The sequence below is a fragment of the Otolemur garnettii genome, unplaced genomic scaffold (assembly GCF_000181295.1).
Source record: "Otolemur garnettii isolate 467f Iridium unplaced genomic scaffold, OtoGar3 scaffold00160, whole genome shotgun sequence".
In the NCBI taxonomy this organism is placed as follows: Eukaryota; Metazoa; Chordata; class Mammalia; order Primates; family Galagidae; genus Otolemur; species Otolemur garnettii.
In genome coordinates this window covers 968,843-994,517 of record NW_003852555.1, presented here as the reverse complement: position 1 = coordinate 994,517, position 25,675 = coordinate 968,843, and the positions used below count along the sequence as shown (strand labels likewise).

Sequence of the window (25,675 nt, the reverse complement as noted above, 5' to 3'; positions counted from 1 at the left end):
ACTCATGAGATCCCTGCAGAGTAAGGCTGGAACTCCGGACACTAGGACAAAGAATATCAAAATTTCATAGCTGACAAGGAGCCATGAAAGAGATTTGTACGTAGTTTTCATGATTAGAGTTCAAGTTGAAAAGGAATCCAGGTGCATTAGAGTAGCTGGAGCTAATGAGGAAACTACCATGACGATCTTAGAGAAAAGGAACAAAGCATTTGACAATAATAACGGCAATGGGACCGAAGGCAAAGTATCCCTTGGACTAATATAAAAGAACCCAAGAAGGACCCAGACTTTTCCAAAATAGTGTAAGAGAGGCCTGTGGACAGGGCGGTGAAAAGACCAAGAACAGTAAAACCTGAAATAAGCCAGCCCTCGGAGCAGCAGCCTGCGTAGATGATGCCGAATTCGCTAACACACGTAGTACACGAAGAACATCTAATGGGGCGTGAGAGGTCCACGGTGAGTCTCCTATCATGAATGGCTCAAAACAGCAACAGAGACAGATTCTTAAAGTTTCAATGTCTCATGAGGTCCCTGCCCCACCTTCCTGCCCAAGTGTATGAAGGATAAAAAGAGAAAAGTTGAGTTATTTGTGTATCTGCTATAGGAAAGGCACTCTGGGACAAGAGACAATGACAGGTTGTCCCAAATCACTGCAAGTGCCGAGGAATAGAGGAAGTGGAATGCCAGCCACAGTTCCAACGGAGGACGCAGGCACCCTCTGTGGAAAAAGTAAAAGATTTTGAAAGCCAATACCCGTTATGGGGGCAAGAAAAAGTGGAGAAGGCAAAGCCAGGGAATGTCTTAGAAAGTATGAGACCTTAACGCCGTGGCCACAACTACAATTCACTCTGGGTTCAGCTGTGTGCAAGTGAGGCCCTTCCTCTAGCTTGAAAATAACCCGCCGCTTACTCCCCACAGCAAGTTTACTGGTCTTTGAATGGGAATGGGCAGAATTTTAAAATAAAGGTTTTTAGAGACAGAATACTGTATTGAATACATTATAAACAAGTACCCCAAGGAAGCACATCTTCAAATAAAAAAGTTCTCAACATACTGGCGTACACTAGTTTACTTACTTAACACCCAACAGCATGAATAAAGCAGGGGGTTCCATTCTAGATGGAGCAGTTCTGGGTCAGTGTTTCCCAAATACTTTTCAGACACCTCTCTAGGGAAGAAGGGTTGTGCCCTCACCCTGACAGACATACATTCATTTAGCACATTAATTGCCATGTGAGTTGTATTTAACTTATGCTAGCTTTGAGCCCAGGACCTCAGAAAGCATATAAAACTCACATGTCTCTTGACTTACCTTGACCCAATAAAACACTGTGGCCTCAAGAAAACATTTTTTTTCTAGTGTGGCAATCAATGTGTTTATACCTGTGTAAATTTTGTACCATATAAAGCATAAACAAAAAGAAATTGTAAGATTCTATAAAGATGAAATATTTAAAACAAATTTTATCATATTTATTAATGATACAAACAACCTTGCTATTCTTATTTAAAAATGAGAAATGAGGCCGGGCGTGTGAGCCTGTAATTCTATTACTCTGGGAGGCTGAGGCAGGGGCATTGCTTGAGCTCAGGAGTTGGAGACCAGCTGGAGCAAGAGCAAGAGCCCATCTCTATTAAAAACAGAAAAAACTAGCCAGGCACAGTAGTACACACCTGTAGGCCCACCTACTTGGGAGGCTGAAGCAGGGGATCTCTTGAGCCCACGAGTCTGAGGTTGCCGTGAGCTATGATGATACCACAGCACACTCTACCCAGGATGATAGTAAAACTCGTAAAAAAAAAAAAAAAAAGAACAATGAGAAATGATATTATAACATGTGAGTGATGTGACTGAATATGCTCTGTTAGGTTGAAACACAATGACTGCTATTCATTGTATTAAGAGTAAATGGAAATTTAGCTTATTTCATAAACCCTTGGTTTTGGGGACTGCCATTATTGAAAATGACATTTCACAAAGACCAGTAGATCCAACAAGTGCACTTACTAAATCATAATACTAATTTTTTTTAATTCCCTCTCCTATAATGCAAAGACTTTTGGATGAGATTTTGCCAGTAAATTCCCTTTCCTTGATATCAACAATTGTTGACAATAATTGTTCCTTATAGAACTAGAAAATGATGCTTTTTAAAACTGTGGGAGGAAGAGATCCCTGAAACTCTTCTTAGGAAAGATTTTTGAGCAGGCTCAAAAGGTGTGCTTCCAAGTTTCAAAGGAAATAGGGTTTTTTGTTTGTTTTTTAGGAAATAGGGTTTTATATGTTGTACACATTCATTCTGGCAACAAAAATCTCATAATGACAGAAACTTTTTCAAACATCCACTTTCAAAATGTTCTCTTCAAGACCTGTGTTTTAAAAGCCACCTGCTTTCCTTCTTGGTGTTCAAAGGACCTTTAAAACCCTGATGGGTCAGGGTAAGCACAGAGCAAGAAGGGCCCGCAGAGGGAGCCGGAGCAGGTGGGTGCAGGGGCTGCTTCCTCGGGTCTGGCTTTCCTGCCCACCTTCCATCTGTGGTTTCGCCACAGGACTCCTGGTAGGCCACATGTGCTTTCTCTGAGGTCTGGCTGAATGCAGTAACAGAGTCCATAAATCCACTAATCAGGTCCCCACACTGTAGTAGGGTTTCATGAGCAAACAAGGCAGGCCCCTGGTCGAGGGAACAACCGGATCACACATGACAGTGACACTGGAACTCCTGAAAGGAGAGGTGTAAGTCTGAACAGTAATACTGATAAAGAGAAATTCACTTTATTAGCAGAGAAAAATAAATGGAATGGCAAATTCCTGGCAGCTTTTTGCAGGGCTGTGGGATGTCATAGAGCTCCCCCTGGGAGACACCTCCCGGGAGGGCTGCAGCCAACGCCCCTCCGGCACTCTCCACATCGCTCCCCAGACCCCCGGGTCTGAAGAAAGTTCAAGACCACGTGCACACAGGTTGCTGCCATGTTGTCTACGGAGGAAAACCAAGGTTCTTTACAGACAAGCTTCCTTATCCACACTGCCCGATCCTTGGGCAGAATGACCAGATGCTGCTGCTGAGCCAGGGCTGTGGGGAGGACCACAAAGGAACTGACACTGGGCAGAGGGTCGCGCAGGTCCTTAAAATATGTCCATTTTGTGAATTAATAAAGGGGAGAATAGAGAAGAGATTCCATCAGAACTTTCTAGCGATGGCCAGGTGCGGTGGCTCATGCCTATAATCCTAGCACACTGAGAAGCCCAGGCAGGAGGATGGCTTGAGCTCAGGAGTTCAAAACCAGCCTGAGCAAGAAAGGTCTGCTAAAAATAGAAAAAATTAGCTGGGCATTGTGGTGGCCACCTGTAGTCCCAGCTACTCGGGAGGCTGAGGCTGGAGGATTGCATAAGCCCAGGAATTTGAGGTTGCAGTGAGTGACAATGAGCTGCTTACTCTCTGCCTGGGGTGACAAGGGTGAGAATCTGTCTCCAAAAACAAATAACTATGTAGCCATTATCTTTAAAATTTCTGCCTGGTATAGGCCCAAACAGCATTATAAATTAGTCATGGTTTTAATTGCTGAAAGAACACTTTCTAATTTAATTTTTCATGGCCAAATAATTAAGATTAGGCTAAGGAGTCCTAGGGATATTCTGGGATTTGGGGAAAATGGAGATAAAACATATGCCAAATAGAGCCCAGATCTGAGGGAAGAAAATGTATGCCTATTATAATTCAGTAACTGAGTGGTGCTCTGTGTATTTTCACACCCCTAGTCATCACTAACATGTCTATGTCATTGATTGATTAAGACACAGTCTGACTCTATTGCCCCAGGCTAGGGTACCCTATAGTCAGCCTGGCTCACAGCAACCTCTAACTCCTGGGTCTAAGTGATCCTGCTTCAGCCTCCCAAGTAGCTGGAACTACATGTGGCTTTCACAATACCTGGCTAGTTTTTGTGTTTGGTTTCTTAGTAGAGACGGGGTGTCCCTCTTCCTTAAGCTGAACAAGTCTATGAGGTAGATATCTTTTAATACCTCTAATATAGAAAAGGTGACTAGCGCTTAGAGAGATTAAGGAACTACCCCAGTTTGCATAGCACAGAGTGGAGGCCCAGTGCTCTGAACCCACATCCACCTCAAGCCAGGCCATGCTCTTCATTCCAGCCCTCACTGATGCCTCTGCCCAATGTGCCACCAGCTCTAGCCCAGAGGTCAACTATAGCCCAAGAACCAAATCTGGCTTATTGCTGTCTTTGTTAAAAAAAAAAAAAAAAAAAAGTTTTACTACAACACAGCCCTCCTTTCTTTCTTTTTCTCTTTTTTTTTTAAGACAAGAGTCTCACTTTTGCCCTCGGTGGGGTGCTGTGGCATCACAGCTCACAGCAACCTCAAACTCTTGGGCTCAAGCGATTCTCTTGCCTCGGCCTCCCAAGTAGGTAGGACTACAGGTGCCTGCTACAAATACCCAGCTTTTTAAAGATGGGGTCTCACTCTTGCTCAGGCTGGTCTCGAACCTGTGAGCTTAGGCAATCCACCTGCCTCGGCCTCCCAAAGTGCTAGGATTGCAGGTGTGAGTCACCACACCCGGCCCTCTTTCTTTATGTAGTATCTGTGGTAGCTTTCACCCTACAATGGCAAAATTCAGTAATTGCAACAAAGCCATATGGCTTGCATAACCTAAAATATTTACTGTCTGATCTTTTTTCTTTTTTTCTTTTGAGACAGAGCCTCAAGCTGTTGCCCTGGGTAGCCTGCTGGAGCATCCCAGCTCACACCAAGCTCCAACTCCCGGGCTTAAGTGATTCTCTTGCCTCAGCCTCCCATGTAGCTGGGACTACAGGCACCCACCACAACACCAACTATTTTTTGGTTGTAGTTGTCATTGTTGTTTGGCAGGCCTGGGCTGGATTCAAACCCGCCAGCTCTGGTATATGTGGCTGGCGCCTTAGCCACTTGAGCTACAGGTGCCGAGCCCACTATCTGATCATTTAAAGAAAAAGTTTGCTGACTTGTGCCTCCTCTGGACTTTCTTATGTTTGCAAGTCTAACCCTTCCTATCAGAGGAACAATACACATGCTTCTCTTTTAATTCAATCACTTCTTCTTTTCCAAATTCAAGGGTCAACTGTGATTTAAAATTCTATCAAACATCCTCTTTATATAACTGGAGATTTTGGAAAACAAATAGTTTTTGGTACTAAAAATCGTAAGCAATATGATAACATTCAACCCGTTTTCTCTTCTGATTAGGCAGAGGTAAAAGTGACACGGTTGCCGTGCCAAAAATTGCCAGATTCATTAATAATGTTGGCTCACCTTCCCTATTATAAGAAATCTAGAATTAACTGCTCTCAATTAATCTGCTCCACTCTTTGATAGCTTATTTATCAGACTGGGAAAGATAGATTTAATAGTGCTTGCTTCAAACAGGTTCTTTAATTGGAAACATCACAGGGTTTGGCTCACTTTGTACTCTAGCAATTAAGAACAATTTGGAAAAGTGCTGTTGATTTTTTTTTACACTATTGTCTCCTTGATTAGATTTCCGAAGATCCAGACAAAACAAATGACAATACCAGCGAGCACTATTGGTACAAATAAAAGCCAAGCAGCCAAATTACTTACTATGAGAAATGCGAGCCATCCCCATCCATTCCGTCAGTGTCTTACATTTATTTCCCTGCAGCCTTGTCTCTCGTGTAGGTAAGTGGCAATACCTCTTCTAAAGGGCATCGTTCTAAACCCACCCTTACGCAATTATCTTTTCTCCAAATAAGCCAAATCAACAGAAGAAATTATTTTTCTTGATTAAGCACCCACATTTCTCTTGGGAGGAAACCAAACAAACAATTAATCTTTTCTTATTTGTCCTCAGAAGTCCCTGCCTCTTTAAACTCAGACCATCCAGGTACCTGTGGCAGCCAGTCGGCGGCAATTAGGCCTGAGCGGAAAATGAATGCGCTCCAGGCTGAGGGCCTAATCTGCTGAGAGTCGGTGGGAGAGGGCAAGGTTACACCAGGAAAATTCCCTTGTTGTCGGAACACTGCTCAGAATTACTACCTGACCTCAGCATAATTAACCAGGCTTGGGAATTTATATGAACTAAGTAATTGGAAAGAATTAGCAAGAGATATGTACATTAATCTTTACCAGTTACACAGTGTTTAGTGAGATTAAAGGTCCTGGGCTCATTCTTGCTTGCTTAGTGGGCACACTTTCTACTTCACCTGTAGAACAAGGAAAATGTGAAGAGTAAAAGAAAATAAAAAGCCCCACCCAAGCAAAACAAAAATATTCCAGAGGAAAAACTGGAAACAATCCCCAAACTGAGCAGCAGGCTCTTAGTTAAACAAAGTAGCCACCGGATAGGATACTACGGAGCCTTTATTAAAATGGTTTTACAAAATAATCTTATCACAAAGAAATGTATTAGGGCCACGTACTAGAATATTTATGAATAAAAATATGATATCTGAGTTACTTTAACATAATATTGGGGGGGAAGGGGCTAAGTGTGGGGAACACAGACTGGATGGCCCCTTAGGGGATAACTGCCAAAGCCAGATGATGAGAATGTGCAACTGAATTTTATTATTTTTATGCTTTTTACATGTGGAAAATTCCCCCAATAGCAAAATCAAAAAAACATTTTTTTAATGTTGTCTTAGAGGAATATCTAATACATGGTAAAAGTCTATGAAATTAAAAGAAGAGTTTATACAGTGTTATAGATATTATCATAAATATTTAAAAATATATGATTATAAACATGAGCAAGAAAAAGACAAAGAACACCACAATTTGGACTTGTCTATATCAGGGTTCTGAATGTTGCCACTATTGACATTTAGGGCCAAAAAAACTGTTCTGTGTATTGTGGGGAGGGGGGTTAGCAGCCTGCCTCTTCCTACCAGATGCTGGCAGCCCTCCACCCTCAGCTGTAACAACCTAAATACCTGTAGGCTCTGCCAAACGTCCCTTGTGGGGCAAAAACTGCTGTCAGTTCATAACTATTGGTCTAAAAGTAGATGCATTACAGAAAATGATTTTTGTTCGTTGTTTTTCAAAGTTGTTGAATATGCACATATATGTGCGTGCATGTGCGTGTGTGGGTGTGCACGTGTCTAAGAGGTAAGAGGTCAGGCAGTTAAGTTTACAACCTCATCCTAGAAAACAGTGCTACATTCCTCACTGCTGAGTGTCACTGGGGTCTCCTTCCAAGTGCTCCCTTTGGACATCTGGTGACCGCAGTGATATTCAGAGGTGAGGTTATGTAGCACTTTTTCTAGGATGAATTCACCAATTCTTAGTGTCTATGAAGAAATAAAACTGCTTGTATCAGAAAATAAATGACTATGGGATAGGTACGGAGTGATGCGCCTTTAATTAAAATGGAGTCATCAAGCTAAAAGTGAACCTCATTACCAAAGTTAGCTCCATTAAAACTTACGATTCCATCACCCACAAATCTTATAAAACACTAATCAAAGTATCTCAAGAATAACATCTGGCTTTCTAAAATCCTCTGACTGGGAAACTGCAGTATTGAAGAGAGATTAAAGCCAATAGTGACTTTAAAGGGAATGATATTCACAGAAATATAACGCTAACGCGGGACACGAAGTTTGTATCAGACAAAACCATCTACATTTTAAGATAACTCTGAATGTGAGGCAGGGGTAGTATGGTCTCTCCATATACATGAAATGACAACACCCGCAACCTATTTCTAGAAAGGGCTTTGAGCTGTCTTTCCAGGACTGTGCGATATCACCTCACAGCCCTTCAGTCCCCTTCCTAGAAGCAGCAGCAGCCCCAGGTCCACCAACCAGCACAGCTAGCTCCAGAGAACTTTACCTAAAGGCTCATCTTACTAACACAGGCTCTAGGTTAAGCACTGAACCTTAACTGGCAAGGGTTTTTCCCAGTCAGTAGTACACAAAGCCCAACAGGTGGTCAACATTTAATAATCCATAGGTTTAAAACTACCAAAGTCTTAAGTGCAGCCAAAAGCTTTGGGCCACAATGCATCAAAGTCCATATTTCTGTTCCATTCTCTTCTCTCATATAAATTCCCCTCCATGAAATCATACACATTTTTGAGATCCCAAAGCTTTTCAAATTGCCATTACTTATGCTACCTCCACTGACCCATGTTACCTCTGAAGGCTCATCACCCACAGCTTGGTAGGCTTGGTTTCCAAGGTAAGTAAGAATGCATTATCTGAATTTTAAAAATACCTGTTTATTTCTTGGAAAAGGGAATGTGTGTATGTAAGTATATATGTGTGTGTGTGGGGGGGGCTTGCTTCAGAAATCTGAAAAACTGGTCTCCACTAAAAATAATTTTAAATGATGTATAAATATACTTCATTCTGCCATGAGTGGAAAGTAAGCATGCAAATCACTGAAGAATATACAATTGTGTTTGGAATTAAGTAGGACAATTCTCCATAGCTAAAATGCAACCCCTTAAAACACATAATGAGAAGAAGCATCATGGATTGTCCTAAGAAATTATTTGTAGCCTTCATAAAGTATTTTCAGCTTAGTACACAGAAGTCTCATAGAACTACCACAAGATGCACAAATGTATCGGTCACTGCCTATACAAACCAAATTTCCAAAATTAAGACTTCTGAAGTTTTTTTTTTTCTTTTTCATATTTTGTCCATCGTTTCACCAATGATGATGATGAACTTGTCTGACAAATCCTAGATAAGTGGTTAGTGTTTTTTGGTACGAAAAACCAGCCACTGAAACAAGGTTATAGGATTTCTAACCCGGCACGACAGAAACATGTATGCACAACAGACTCTGAAAACACGTGCTAGCAATGATGGATTTAAGTTATTAACAGATCAAAAAGAGATGGATGGTGGTTTGCTTTTCTTAATCTACATCATCATCTAGATCTATTTAAAGATACGTGGTCCACTAACAAACTTGGTTAAGGTTTCGATAAAATCAGTAAAAATAATCTGCCCCTGTTACACTGAGTCTGTATCAATCAATAAAATCACTTGTACGAGGAAGGTACTGTTAAGTACTGACAATCCCAGCCATTAATATTATTTAACACACTGTTCACAACCTTTAACAAGAACAAAGAACAGTTTGTCTCATGTTATAAGCAGGATCTTCATAGATACTGTGACTTCTACAGGCTGCTATGGTGACCTTATGAAGTTCAAACTAGATACATCCCTCTTTTACCAACCCCAGCCCCTTCTAAATACACAAGGTCTTATTTTTTTCCTCAACTGTAGTTCAAAGGAAATCCTTGGTAAGAACCAGAGGTGCCATTACAAATCACTTCTTACTCCATACATTAAACTAAAAATTCTAAGAACCTAGCTGTCAGGGTGAGGGTGGCTGCAGAGATAGACAGTGTGGGGCTTCCCTACCGCATTCCGACTCTGCTCAGCTTCACCAAGGCCTTTACCTTGTCAAGGTCGAACTAAAGGAGAAACTTTCAATGAATCCTTAGCCATTCCTGAATGAATAGGATATTAACTCCATTTTATGTGATGGGACACAGCACCTGGAATTTTTGATTTGAAAAGCAACATTGTCAAATAAAATTTTAAGGCCAGTAAAACAATGAATATTTTCCCAGCATCTTTCCTTGTTTGAGGAACATTTCATAGGAAAGCATATAAGTCATTGCTCAGAGAAGTCTGCGGCGTAGATCCTGCTGGTGTCTGGCTGACCGTGAAGAGTGACTTTGGACTTGAACACTCACTAGCGTTCAAGATTGGCAGGGAAGAGAATTCTTAGGATCCTAAAAATGTTGGATATATTTTATTTTAAGGAATACAAGAAAAAAAAAGATAAGAAAGTGTGTCATTGGCTGGGTAAGAAAGTAAGGAGTGTGGAGCAGCCTCACACTGCATATGAACAGAAGGCCTGAGAGGGAAGCAGGCACCACTACTGGCTCTCTCGGGCACGGTGTAACCCTGTGACACTGACCATCACCTGGGAGCTGCATGGGCACACGAAATGGAGATAAAGACTAACCTTTGCTGAGAGAAAAACTCAACTAAATTCAAACGGGGGTAAGGAGTTGAGTAAGTTCCCACCCGACAGGCACACTGCACGGGTATATGGCACGCTTCCTGGGTGAAGGACGTGACTACAACTTGGACTTTGACCTCACAAAAGCAAACTTTGTAACCTAATCCTTGTACCCTCATGTTAATCTGAAATTTTTAAAAAAGGTACTTTGGCATAAAAATAATGAGAGGAAATGTTCTAAAACTGATTATGGCTATGATGCGTAACATACAACTCTGTGAATATACTAAAAAATCATTGAAATGTACACACTAAACAGATGAACTGTGTGAATTGTACATCAATGAAGCTATTTAAAAGCTGTATAAAACTCTGATGATCTAGAGAAGTGGTTCTCAACCTTCCTAATGCTGCGACCCTTTATATAGTTCCTCATGTTGTGGTGACCCCCAACCATAAAATTATTTTCGTTGCTACCTTATAACTGTAATTTTGCTACTGTTATGAATCATAATGTAAATATCTGATATGCAGGATGTATTTAGGCAACCCCTGTGAAAGGGTTATTTGACCCCCCAAAGGGGTCGTGACCCACAGGTTGAGAACTGCTCATCTAGAGGCAACGCACTTTTGTTTGACTTTGGAGCTGGACCAAGTACTTTATTCATGGCACACAATTCTTACTTGAGTGACTGACAGACAAGTTACCATCATTCAAGCTTGGGTATTTGGCAAACATGTTTTTGAAAGTGAATTATTTAAGCCTGTAACTTCAGAGCAAACAACTGACAGTACTGTTTTCCAATGATAAATCTGAGCGTTCAAGTGAAAATTAGAACTTTCCTTGAAGACTTGTATCTGCCGCCTGGAGCTTCACTGTGTCCTGACACATAAACGAGTTTGCTGCTGACACATTAACAAATTTAAGTTCCAGATATGATTTCGTGAGATGCATCAACGTGGAAGATCTATGTAACTCCGTGAACTAACATTTTCACATAAGCCACGTATTATAAAGAATCGTGTATGGGTAAAAAGATATATTCAAAACGTAAGAAGCTGACCAATGGATTTTAACATAATGGAGTTCAAAATGTTCATTGATGTGGTTTTCAAATGCTGCCACACTCCAAGCTAACTTTAAGAAAACACCACTTACCAGGTTTTGGCACGGTATGAAGACTATACACTAGAGTCTAAAAGCATACTTCTCTCTTTTCCAACTACTTATCTGTGTGAGCAGATTTCCTTTATTTATTTCAACCAAAATAATATGTTGTATTGGATGCAGAAGCAGAGATCAGAATCCAGCTGTCTTCCACTAAGCCAGAGGTTAGAGACTGGCAAAAATGTAAAACAGTGCCAAGCTTTTTACTGATTTTTTTTGGTTTTGTAAAAGTTAGTTTTTTCCCCCATAAAATTTTCTGTGTATTATGTTAAGATATGAGTTTACTCTTATTTCTAAATTAATTTGGAAATAAATATTATAAAATTGAAAAGAAAGACTAACACTTGCTTGAGTTACATGGGGGTGGAGATCTAAAAGACAACCAAATAAAGCTGGAGCCTCAAAAGTTTGCACCCCTGGGAAGAATGAGAACTATTAATAAACAGGAAATAAACACACTGTGAAGAATAACCCTGAGCTGGCACTGTGAAGTGGGGGGTGAGGGGGGAATACATATGTATGTGTTCCCAATACATATCCTTTGGGAACACATAACCACAAGCTGGTTCCCTCACAGGCTGTAACCCTAAATTAATGTCATCAGTGGGGTCAAAAAAATTTTTTTTTAAGGGCCAAATATGAAAAAACCAAACAACCCCCTTTTCCCCCACACACATATAATTCCTAAGAAGTCTCAGGTGATAGTAGTCCCAGTTTTTTGACAAAAACAAGTAAATATTCTCTCTGTGTCAATTTAGTTCAATACTGGCTATAAAAGAATTCTAAAGATTAAAAACCTCAGAAACTTGATTATCCAAATACGCTATAAAAACAAACCAAAAAAGCATACACTATGCACTATGAGGAAACAAAGCACCATCAGCAAGAACCAGCAGAACCAAGAGACAGTCAACTAAGACGTGGAAAGGCACAGTTACTACGATCAGCAGTCTCAAAACAGAAAACAGAATAGAAATGGAGAGAAAGCATTCAAAGGCATAATATCTGAGTATTTTCCAGAGACGTTTAGACAATATAAAACAATCCTCAAAATTATAAACTCAGCAAAAAACTATACCAAAATGTGAAATAATTATAGCAATAAAGTTCTAGAATAAAATTAAACCCCAAAGTCCAAAAAGAAGAAACTAGAAAAATGGCAGATAACTTGCAGAAGGCACCGAATTAAGCAGCTCTATTTGTAAAAATCAGTATTTTATGGTTTTTATGCTTTCTTAGATATCTTCCACAAACAAAGAGAAAATTTACATCACTTTAAAAATAGAATAAAATTCATTCTCTCCTATGATTATAATAAGGATCCATTGAAATTTTTCTAAAAATGCACTTTGGAATGTTAGGGATCTTATTTTTTCCTAAGACCTTGAAATAACTTAACTGCTCCATCATCCTAAGTGTCATTTCCTCATTACTTACCAATTATTCCCAACTATGCTAAGACTAAAATAATAGGGATATTGAAGAATCATGGAATCATCTAGAAGGACAATGAGATAAGTCATAATTATTACATCATCCTTAAGTTTTCTTGCTGTGTTTCCCAAAGTACTCATCATCTTTCAAAGAGGTCTGCAGATGCCATCTCTGAAGTTTTCTTTGAACATTTCAAAAATGTTTCTTTTCCACTTAAAATTACAAAGAATTGAAGACTGATAGAGGGAAGTGTTTCACAACTATAGATGCAGGTGATGACTGTAGAGACAGAGGCCAATACTCTAGACCACTATTGCCTAACAGAAATAGAATGCAAGCTACATACATACTTTTCAATAATTTTAATGCAAATTTAAAATATAAATTGTCTAATAAAGTGTAAATTTTAAAAATTAAAAAGCAAGTAAAAGTACTTTTAATAACAGTTTAATCTAATACATACAATATATACAAAATATTTCGGCAGGCCATGTAATCAATATAAAAATTGAGGTACTTTGCATTCTTTGGGGTACAAAGGTTTTAAAACCTATATGAACTTCACATTTCCAGAATGCCTTGATTCAGATTAGCCACATTTTAAATGCTCAAAAGTGACATGGTGGTACCACAATGTACAATGTATAGCAAAATGGTAACACCTCCTCAGATCATGAGACTTCAGATAAGGACTTCATAGATGAATTTTCTCACCATAAAGAATCAATAAGGAAAAAGGAAATTTGGTATTCTCTTTAAGCTGATCATTCAGTGGGAACAACTTTATTTTTGATTGTTTTGTATGAACAACTTGAAGTACATCATTTTGTTGTTGTTTTTAAAGTGCAATAGTGTTTTTTTACTTTTATAATGTTTGTACATTAAGATTTGACAAATGCTTTACTTGACTAAAGTGTAAACAAAGGTGACCAGAAGGAAATGGATAACGTTAAAATTTTAAAAATTGAGTTATCCATTCTAGTTAGAATTTGTAAAACTAAAAACAAAAATACTTTGCAATGATACAGTGAAGAAATTAGCAATTTCTTCACCAAATTTTTAACCATCAAATTTTTCAAAAGTATTGAATTCTAACAATGCACATCCAAGAAAAAGAACCAGATGTAATGATTAGCTAAAGCCCATCAGCAATGTATTTTTTGAGGCAGGTCATATGTTAGGCCACAAATTAAGTCTCAATAGATTCTAAAAGGTAGATACATGTATGATACAAAGTATCTTCTTTAATCACAGCAGGAGGAAATTAGAAATTAATAATAGAAGAAAAACTGAAAAATTCAAAAATTAGTAGAAATTAAATCATACACTCTTAATAAACCAATAGATCAAAAAGTCACAGGGAATTTAAAAAATATTTAGAGAAGAATGAAAATGAAAACATAACATACCCAAACTTATGGGACACAATTAATGAAGTACTCTGAGGGAAATAAGTGATTACGTTAAAAACACAAAATAAATCTTGACTGGCACAGTGGTGTGCCACTGCAATCTCAGCTACTCGGGCTGAAGTGAGAGGATTAGTTGAACCCAGGAATTCAAGGCCAGCCTAGGAAACATAGTGAGATCCTATCTCTAAAAAAATTTTAAATTAAAAAAACCCAAAATGATCTCAAATCAACATTGTTTATTGCGGCTGCCTTAAAATCATTGTCTAATAATTCTGGCATCTCCCTCATCTTAGTGTTGCCATCTTACATAAAAAAAATGTTCAATGAGCAATTATGAACACATCTGAGACAAAAATCAAAGGGAGAAAAACTCAGAGAAGAAATATAAAATCTCAGCAAAGAAACAGAACATATAAAGAGCCAAATGGAAATTTTAGAACTGAAAAATATAATAACCGATATGAAAAGCTCAATGTATGGGTTCAATCACAGAATGGAAGGAACAAAGGAAAGAATCAGTAAAGTAGAAGACAGAACAATGGAAGTTACCCAACCAGACCCATGGAAGAAAAAAAGGTGTGAAAAGAATACAGAACTACAGTAAGAAATCGAATACTATTCCACTATCAGAGTCCCAGAAGGAGAGGAAACAGACAGAGCTGAAAGCAAGGTCAATGAAATATGGCTGAAAACTTCCAAATCAGGCAAGAGATTATTTTCCTACCCATTCAAAAAACTGAGAGGACTCTAAATGGGAAAAATTCAAAGAAATAGACACCAAGATACATAATCAAATTTCTGAAAATTTCATAATAAATTTCTGAAAACTAACAAGGATAAAATCTTGAAAGCATCCATTTTGAAATAATATACAGGGGGATAAAAGCATAGAAGGGAAAAACAATTAATATGACAGCTGACTTTTTTTTTTTTTAATCAGAAACCAGGGAGGCCAGAAGGAAGTAGCACAATATTTTCCAAGTGCTAAAAGAAACCCCCAAACAAACACACAAACAAAAAAAGTCAACCCAGAGTTCTATATCCAGAGTGATCAGAGTTTAAACATTTTAAGGTCCTTGGAATGTTTAGGAGGAAAGTAAAGATAATAGGCAATTATTAAAAGAATAGATATAAACTGAGAGAGGAAAAGTAGAAAAGGGGAAAAAATGTGTCACTAATGCAAAAGCAAGTAAGAGAAAAAGAAAATCATAGAAAAAGCCAAAGTGATCCACACATGGTCGAACTAAGCCCAATTATGTCAATAACGATAACACATTAAGTACAAGGTTTTAACACTCCTTTCTTCTTATAGAGAAATGGCTCAGATTAGAAGAGATTTAAACAGCTTGCTTAACAACCTTGACCAGATTATATATAGTTCACTGCACTGGTGAATTAGACAATACGCAACATTTTTAAGCACAGAGGGCAAATTTTAGTAAACATCTCATATACAACTTGAAAAGCTCAGAATACAATACTCTTGGCCCACTGTGGACTACTGACTCAGTGGAACATAACACGTTGTAAAGAAAGAATGAAAGGCAAGCCAGTCGTTTCGGTTTAGTTCCCGACACTCACTGTACATTTCATTATTCATTTTCTTTTTTTTATTAAATCATAGCTGTATGGTCATAGTGTACGATAATGCATTTATTTGGTACAATGTGCTGGTTTTATATACAATTTGAAATACTTACAAAAAACTGGTTGGACCACACCTATGGTGCATTTTACATAGGTGTATGTCAAATCTACTAAGTGTAGAATATAAACGTCTTAACACAATAATTAAGAGAGTGCAGTGAAGGCAATGTTAATTATTCATTTTTTACAAAGAAGATCAAAGTATAAACAGGAACTATTCTCAAATAGCAAAGAATAACAGTATTCTCAGAAAGATAAATTTCACGCTATTGCACCGAATAGAACGAGTAACATATGCACAATTCTCATGAAAAACTTGTCTGGAACTTATGCCAGTTTGCAACTTAATGTGGCTTAATGTGGAATGTGCCACTAAGCCAGCTTAAAATGAAGAAATGAAGACACGACTGACCCTCACCGTGGCCCACCATTTGTTTTATTTCCTAGAAGACTATGGTGCCTTCTCTCCACTGTGCTGAAGTTTTATGGGGTGTGTCTACACATTAGAGCTTTGACATTCTTTGTTCTCTGAAGCTAGATCCACGTTTCTTCCTCAAATACTACAGGTGCTTAAGGAATGCTTATCATTAAGCAAAACATATTTATTGGCACTATATTTAATACCAAATATTAACTTGTTTTTACCTACAATTTAAATACCCCTAAAGTAGATGCATTTCTTATTTATATCAGTTGGAAAATAAAAAGTTTGTTACTACAAAAATCTTTATTTGGCACAGACCTTTCGTTGGGAAGAAAAATCAATTAACTTCTTCCACTCATGTAGAAATATATTGTTTTGCTTAATTCTACCTTTATAGATGATCAATTTCCTCATTCATTCAACCTCAGGGAGTTTTCCTGGGGTGTCTTATTTAAGAAGGAAGAGATACGAAAACATGACAAGCAACAGCTACTTGATTTTCGATTCAGTTAAGTAGAAAATGATTCTAGAAATGAAAGTACAAGTTCATCATGTAGACTGTCATAGTTCCAATTACTCAAATGCCAAATAAAACGTTTAACCTCTCCTTAGTTATTTCTAGATTTTGATTCTAAGACACTGTACTTAGGCATTTTGTTAATTTTATTCTAGAATTTATTTCTGACCAAAATCATTTGGAAATTTAAGTAGGAAAATGACAATGGTTCAGAAATATACTTAAAAAAAATAGGCTCAGCGCCGGTGGCTCAAGTGGCTAAGGCGCCAGCCACATACACCTGAAGTGGCGGGTTCGAATCCAGCCCAGGCCCGCCAAACAACAATGATGGCTGCAACCAAAAAATAGCTGGGCACTGTGGCGGGCGCCTATAGTCCCAGCTACTTGGGAGGCAGAGGTAGGAGACTCCCTGGAGCCCAGGAGTTGGAGATTGCTGTGAGCTGTGATGCCACAGCACTCTACCCAGGGGGACAGCTTGAGGCTCTGTCTCAAAAAAAAACAAAACTCACTCAGGCAGCCTTCATGCTATTTTTTTTTTATCTTCAGGCAAGTAATGCTAAATAGCATTAGCAGTAGTCGCCATGTTGTTAGAATGTGTGAAAATGACCATTTAGAAATTTCTAGGCTGGCGGAAGTATTTGAAGGTAAATTCACTGATGAAAACCTATCCACAAGGCCACAATGATGTGTATGGTGGCATTTCCACACTAGTGCTATCTCGCCCCTCCTGTCTGCAAATAGAAGCAGGTGGAAAAGAGAGCAGAGAAAGCTCCCTGGCGCTCCTCGGGGAATAAAGAGACGACAAACTGACAAGTAAATGCACAGCAGGAAGCAAGTCCTCTCAGCCCCTCAACCACATCTTTCAAGCCCTAGTTCTGAGAATAGAAAATTCTAAGCTCAATTTGAGTGTCACTATAAACTTCTCTCTGGGCCAGATGATTTTATGCACATATTTATATCTAACGTACAAACAATTTAAAATGTTTATGCTTAGTAGTAATGAAAGTCATGTGTTTTCTTCAAATACAATGAGGGAAAGAGAGTAAAGCTTTATTCAGGGTTAAAGCCTGAAGATATACAATATCTGCAGAAAACCTGGCCCACAAATAAAAACGCACTGTTTACCTATTCCGTTTAATTATAGACAACATGCATTTTTATCCTTTGCATACAATTACTGAAGCCTCATTTTTCGGTTTCTCAATGTGCATTTTGCTCGGCAATGTTGCCTGAAGCTGTCAAAGTGTCTCAGCTCCTCTTTCAGAGTCTCAAAAAACTCAGGCCACACACATTCCTGTGATTTTGTGATCTCCATTTCCTGCAAGGTCTCAGCCCCAGGGACAGGCCGTGAAGGAAGCAAACCCAAAAGCAGAAGGGCAAAAACAATGAGGAGAGCCCTCCTCGGGTGTGCTGGGGGCCCTGGCGGTCAGCCTTCCTGCTTGAGCATTGTAAACACCAGGGAAACTACAGGAGGCCGCCACGGATGTCCTCCTACTGTGAGAGAATCCTCAAACTCTGTCCCTGAGTACAACCCCCAGGGCTCAGGCTCACCTCAACTTCTAATCTCCAGTGATTCAACCTGTGTAGGGGAAACAGCTCACTGGCTCCACACAGTCCCTACCTCCCCCCCAGACGGAGACGGGCAGGGGTTAATGCTTAAAGGAGCTAAGGGGACTGCAAGAGAGAATGCCTGCATGGCTGCTGGTCCTGAATTTGTAACTCTTAGGTGCAGTCCAGCTCTTCTTTTTGGAGAGCCAAGGTCCCCCCCTCTGGCCATGTTCACTTCTATCAATCACACATCCACCCAGGCCTGCTGTCCCGGCACCTGCCTTCAACAGGGCTCTCTGGACTCAGTGACAACTACAGAGAATATTCACTGGAGTCTCCTAGACATTTTGTTTTAAAATTCAAAAAAGCTGATACTCCTCAACCTCTTCTTTTTGCTCTTTCTTTTCTCTGAGTGGAGCGACTGCCTTGGTCTCAGTTAGACAGCCTGTCTGCTCATCTCAGCTACAGAAAAGAGCACCCTAAAGCTCCTTCTTTCTAAACTTATGTTCTAATTTTCAGAGAAGTTGGCACTGCAATCTAGGCAATTTTTATTCACTCAACTTCAGTCTGATTCTACAGATACACCAGCCAGGCCCACCGAAAATTCAGTTTCCCTCAGCACTTTGAATAGCCTCCCAAAACAGCTGCTATGAGGCAGCAAAAATCTGGGAAGGAAAACAAAAAATAAAAACAAAGTAATTTGTAGAGTGGAATCAAAAATGAACAGATTATCTCTACAGTAGGGTTTTCACCTTCATTTCCCTGCTCCATAAAAACAATTTTAAATAGAACCTAATTAAAGCTAAAAGAACCAGCTAACAAGGTATTTATAATTTTGAACTTCCTTTAATTTAGAACTTTTGCCGGCTTCGTACATTTTGCGTAACGCCCACATATCCGGAGAAAAAACAGACATATGATTATTTAAGCTACGTTATATTAACTGAAGATCTAGACAGCTCTTACCTGTAAATATGTTTCCAAACCTTGTCGTCGTTGTTCTAACACTTTTGGAACCCAGTTCCTAACATGTTTCGAAGGAATTTCTGGAGTTTTTATACATTTCTTAAGCTAGAAAGAACACAAGAAAACAGAAATATCTATAATTATAATGACATTATTTGGGGAAAAAAGGCCAATAAAAGAAAGTGAACCACTGCTATCTCCAATGAAAAATAAAGGAACATATAATCATATTGAAATTTTGTCAAAAAATTATTTATTTAGGTGTCTTAATTATTCGGGTTTCAGTATAAGGGTTTTGCATTTTGGTCTTATTATTGTGGATATTTCAGATTGGAATTATTTTTCCCATAGAATTAAAAGTCCAATAAATGAGTTAAAAAGAAGTAAAATTTAGTTTAAAAAATCAATAAATACAACGAAATCTTGCATGTATTAAGTACTTTTGTGATTAAAAAGTCATTCTACAGATTTTTCCTATAAAAATAGCAAAACAAAATGTAATTGTTCATAACCATTGTCCCTAGAGATGCCACATGAACATCATTCGGAGAGGGAGCTGAAAAACTCAGAGGCGAATCTTTCCTACGTTCCTAACAATTAGGCTTGCTCCGTGGCCTGGGCTAGAGGGAAATGGTGCCATCATAGCTCACAGCAGCCCTGAACTCTTGGGCTCAAGTGATCCTTCTGCCTCAGTCACCACAGTAGCTGGGACTAAAGTGCACACGTGACGCTTGGCTTTACGTTCAAGCAAACAGAATGATGGTTCTTAACTAGCCCTTTCCTGGCAGCAGTTTTAGGGGAGGAAAGAAACATTCTATTGGAAGTTATGCTAGGGCTGCCTATGGTAAGTAGAATAATCCTCCTTACCCAAAGATATCTAAATTCTCAATCTGTGACTGTTATCTTATGTGGCAAAAGGAACTTTGCAGATTGGACTGAATTAGTGATCTCAAGATGGGGAGATTCTACTCAATTACACAGGCGGGTTCAGTGAATCACAAGGATCATAATACAAGGGAGGCAGCAGGGTCAGAGTCAGATAGAGGTGGGAAGAGCTGGACTTTGACAGAGGAGGAAGCAAGTTCCTAAAAGCTGGAAAGGGAAGGGAATAGAGTCTGCCCTAGAGCTGCCAGGAAGAATACAGTCCTGCTGACATCGTGGTTTCAGATCAAACTCATTGTGGACTTCTGACCTCAAGAAGTATAGGAAAATAAATCTATGTATTTTAAAACCACTGACTTTAAGTTTAAGGTAACTTATTATAGCAGTAATAGGAAACTAATACAGCACCTCTAAACATGACTCTTAATGTTCTAATTAAAAAACTGGGTAGGGGCGGCACCTGTGGCTCAAAGGAGTAGGGTGCCGGCCCCATATGCCGGAGGTGGTGGGTTCAACCCAGCCCCGGCCAAAAACTGCAAAAAAAAAAAAAAAAGACTGGGTAAACCCACCAAGTTCACTCCTTTCCTACACATGCAAAGAAACAGCATAATAATGGCTAAGAAAAAGAACATGATTAACCCTGGATAGCCAAATCTATAATATTAAATCCTTCCCATTCATAAGAACATGTTCACCATTAACCATCCTAAGCTGAAATTTGTCATACATCATAAAGGAGCCTGTGAAAATGGTGGGTTTCAAGATGGCTGTCCATGTCCTAAAATGTCAAGGTTTCAGGCAGCTGCCCGGGTCCTTAGTTCTTGGAGTGCTTTTGGTGGAAAAATAAGCAGATACCCCAAAGTAAGGCACACATGAATCCCAAATGGTCCCCTGAGGTACATGCCTTGTGTGATTCCCTTCTCTAGAACATGAGCAGGACTTGTGGCTATGATGGGATAGTCACTCCCAGGATTACATTTTGTAGTATATGACTTAGTCCTAGCAGACTGCCAGCTTTGAAGAAGTAAGCTATCACATGACAAGAGGGCCACGTGGCTGAGACCTGAGGGTGGCCTGTAAGAGCTGAAAGCTGCCCCTGGCCTCCAACAGAAAGTAAAAAGGGACCTCAGCCCTGCAACTGCAGGCCACTGAACGCTGCCTGAATGAGCCTGGAGCACCCCAAGTCTCACACGAGATTATAGCAGACACCTTGATTTCAACCAGGTGAGACTCTGAGCAGAAAATCAGTGAAGTGGTACCCGGACCCCTGGTCCAGGGCAAGTCTGAGGTAACAAATACGTTGTTTTAGCTGCTACATTTGTGAGACTTGGTTAGACTGCAGCAGAAAACGAATACAAGGGCCAAGGTCTGAGACATCCACCTCTGAGAGGCAGGGTGCAGAAACAGGGCCATCAGTGAGGAGGGGTGGGCGTAACTTCATCAGGTAAGTGTTCTGAGAAGGCAGAGGAGGGGTGGGCGTAACTTCATCATGGAAGTGGTCTGACAAGGCAGAGGAGGGGTGGGCGTAACTTCATCATGGAAGTGGTCTGACAAGGCAGAGGAGAGGTGGGCGTAACTTCATCAGGTAAGTGTTCTGAGAAGGCAGGTATGATCACGTGGTGCCAGATGATGATGGGACATCAGTAACCAGGGCTACAAGGAACAGGCCCGGGGTGGGGGGTAGTGGCTGGGTGCAGGGGCTTCAGTCTTAGCACTCTGGGAGGCCATGGCAGGTGGATCCCTTGAGCTCCGGAGTTTGAGACCAGCCTGCGCAAGAGCGAGACCCTATCTCTACTAAAGAAGAAAACAGAAAAACTAATCTGACGTGATGGTAGGCACCTGTAGGCCCAGCTAGTCAGGAGACTGAGGCAAGAGGATCACTCGAGCCCGGGAGATTAAGGCTACTATGACGCCATGGCACTCCACCAGGGTGACAGAGTCAGACTCTGTCTCAAATAAAAAAGAAGGGAAGTGGGAGGGAGAGGCTCTCCTATTAGAGAATTCTACTGAAAGAGAAGTAATGCCTGGGATGAATGTGGAGGGGGAAGCATGGGGCCAAAGGCAGGATTAATTCTGTTAACTAAAGAGACTGATTCAGTGTTGGGGGGAATTAATGATGCAAGAGAGAGGAGGAGAAGAAATTCATGATTGCCTGCAAAGGAGTAGATATATATCTCACCCCAACACCGCTGGAGATATTTCTCAACAAGAACACGGCCAGACTGCTGCCTTGTTCTATGGTCATAAGCTTAGTAAGTTTCAGTTTAAACATAACTAACTTGCTTTGAAATTACTGAGTCATATCATATCTTATATTTCAGAACAGAAAATCAACTCCACTATCTTTCTTTAAAAAAAAAAAATCTTGAAGGTAACAGCTCTGAAGACATTTTTCCTTTTTATTTATGTCAGGCCTTCTGAGGAAGAGGATCATCACAGCTGCTGGGGCCTGTGACAGCGTTTGTAGGTGAGTAATGAATGGCCTGAGATGAGAGACAAACCCAGACAATATGTTTCCAGTAAGGTTCAGCTGCTTGCAAGATAAATACTCCTCTGCTGCTTCCTCCGATGATTAACTGTCCTGGCCATGCTGTGTCCAGGCAAACGGCCTTTCTGATCCACACAGATAAGCCGCAGATTCCACGATACCACGAGCCCGATCCCCTCTTCCTGGCGTGACTACGTCGTTTTGCTTTTCACACGGCTAGAATTTACACAGAACTAACTGCACACACACCTGCCCTCATACCCATGGCTCACGGCAACTGCGTGCCACAGAAAGGATCAGAAATACTTTCCCCAAGCACATGAATAAAAAGAAGGAAAAAGGGGGGGGAGTTAAAGAAGTAGGGACATTTGGGGACCAGATCTAATCTTTAACCCCATTCCATCACCCCCATTTCCACAGGGTTCCCTATTGGTTTGACCCCACATGGCAGTATTCTGGTTCTTGTGAAATATGTGCTTCATCAAACTAAATATAAGTGATGAAATATTTTATTCAGGCCAAAAGTAGGCAATAACAAAAGTGAAGATACACAATTAATTAATTATTATTTGTGAGATGGAGTCTCTGTTGCCCTGGGTGGAGTGCCCTGGTATCACAGCTCACAGCAACCTCAAATTCCTGGGTTTAAGTGATCCTCCTGCCTCAGCCTCCCAAAGTGCAAAGATTGAACCACTGCACCTGGCCAAGATAGGTAACTCGAACTTAAACCAGCACTATGCTTCCCTGAAATCTTTGTGAATAAAAGGGTAGGCCAAGATTGACACAAAACAGCTGGGAGGTCATATAAACTAAATTACACTTAGCAGTCTGCAATGCAGGGAAGGTTTTTTTGCCCAGATGTATGATTTTGGGCCCAGGAAGGTAAAACTATTTTCAGGTACTACTTTTTTTTTTTTTTTTTTGGCAAGGGTAGGGGGGTTGGGGGGAGAAGACACACAGAATCTCCATTGCTCCTGGGTAGAGTGCCATGGTGTAATCATATCTCACAGCAACCTCAAACTCTTGGGCTCAAGTGATCCTCCTGCCTCAGCCTCCCAAGTAGCTGGGACTACAGGTGCCTGCCACAATACCCAGCTATCATTCTATAATTAGTGGAGATGGCAGTCTCACTCTTGCTCTTACTCAGGTTGGTCTCGAACCCCTGAGCTCGAGTGATCCACCCACCTCAGTCTCCCAGAGTGCTGGGATTACAGGCGTGAGCCACTGTGCCTGGACACAAGTACCACCATTTAAAATAGTGAAGTGTCTTGCTGTAGTGGGGTGTGGATAGGTGCACTGGAGCACAGGGGAACGCGCTTACAAGCTGGAAGGCTCACCTGCCACCAGAGCCTGTTCCTGAGCTGTCCCAGAGAACAAGACGGGGTTTATTTTTGTGTCACTGTGGTGGTGGTGCTCTTCCCATGGACACCAGCAGAGCAGGAGCGACAGAGAAATCAGGGCAAGTGCAGCCTGGGTCACTCTTCACAGTGAACATAAATAATCCCCCAAATAGAAACTTTTCTTCCCAATCAAAATCTCTCTCCAATAATTCATAAATATGCATAACGTTCGCCAAACATCCCACTTGCCAAGTCCTTATTTAATGCCTAACATGCACAGGTGCCTAATACTCTAACAGTGTGCAAGACACAAAAGAAGACCAGGTCCCTATTTTTAAAAAAATCTTTTCTAATTAGACAAAATCTAGGGATCATGAAGGTGTAAATCATCTCTTAAAGGTTTCTAATGTTCACGTATAAAGCTCTATTCTAAATGGAACAGGAGATCTAATAACAAACAGAACAGGGAATAAAGTGGGCTGACGTGGAAGAAAGAGAACCTGAAAGGTCTTGGTCTGGTGTGAGTAGGATCAGTGAGCATGGGAAAGACATTCAGCTTGGCAAAGGCAGATGGGGGTGACTTTCACAGCATGTAACGGGGTGACAGGGAGACTGGCTTGGATGTCACTGAAGGTGTCTTAGGAGGAGTAGTAAGAAATGCAGTCAGCCAGTACAGGGGTTAGGGGTTCCTTCAAAGATGTCCAGGTCCCAGTGCCCTGAATCTATTCGATGTTTGCTTACACGGGAAAGGGGCTTTGAAGATGTGATTTAATGAAGAATCTTAAGATGGGAAGATTTTCCTGGACTATCTAGATGGGCCCAGTGTCACCACAAGGGGGGAGAAGGAGTGTGAAGTCAGAGAGCAGATGTGACAACAGATGTGAGGATGGAGGCAGAAGGGGGAGTGACATGACTGTAACCTTTGGAGATGGAGGAGGCAGAAGGGGGAGTGATGTGACTGCCATCTTTGGAGATGGAAGAGGCAGAAGGGGGAGTGACATGACTGTCACCTTTGGAGATGGAGGAGGCAGAAGGGGGAGTGATGTGACTGCCACCTTTGGAGATGGAGAAGGCAGAAGGGGGAGTGGCATGACTGTCACCTTTGGAGATGGAGAAGGCAGAAGGGGGAGTGATGTGACTGCCACCTTTGGAGATGGAGAAGGCCGGGCATCGAAGAACGCGGGCAGCCTCTAGAAAGTGGTTCTCAACCACTTTCCTGGTTGCGACCCACAGGAACTGTATTAAAGGGTTGTGGCATTAGGAAGGTTGAGAGCCACTGGTCTAGAACACGGAAAAGACAAGGAAACAGATCGTCTCCTGGAGTCCCCAGCAGGACCACAGCCCTGCTGACCCAGTTGAGGAAGATAAGAAGTGTGTGTTGCTGGAAGCCAGCAGGTTTTTGGTGATTTGTCACAGTAGCAACAGGAAACTATTAATGACATAGGGTTTAAGATTACTGGCCTTGAGAGTCAGCATCTATTACGTGGTAGACAACAGAGACCAATTTCGGTGCGTTTGAGTGAGAAACTTGCAGATGAAAAAGCTTTAGGAAAACTTATCTGCAGCAGAGAACAGATGAGGAGAGAGAGATCTGAAATGGTTACAGCAACACTGACATAAAGTGGTAAGACTCTGGACCGGGGTGGGAGAAGCAGAAAACAAGAAGTGGCACAGAGTATGTTAATTTGGAAGGACAAATCAACAGGACTTGGTAACACTCTGGATAATGCAGGGTAACAGAAAGGTACCTTGAGATGCAAGGGTCTAAACTTTGTGGCGGCTTCAGCGTGTGTCATGGGAAGAGGGCCGCATGAGGTATGTCTCAGAGATGCCTTTAGAAATACAA

At 40.6% G+C, this 25,675-nt stretch overlaps 1 protein-coding gene across 1 annotated transcript in view; it reads right to left on the bottom strand.

The window, feature by feature from the left end:
* Positions 1-25,675, bottom strand: part of SNX24 (sorting nexin 24) — a 148,521-nt gene that overhangs the window by 38,428 nt on the left and 84,418 nt on the right. Inside the window, exon 3 of the mRNA XM_003799959.3 lies at positions 19,120-19,224. Within this exon, the coding sequence (XP_003800007.1) occupies positions 19,120-19,224 (105 nt within the window). The remainder of the gene's footprint in view (positions 1-19,119; positions 19,225-25,675) is intronic.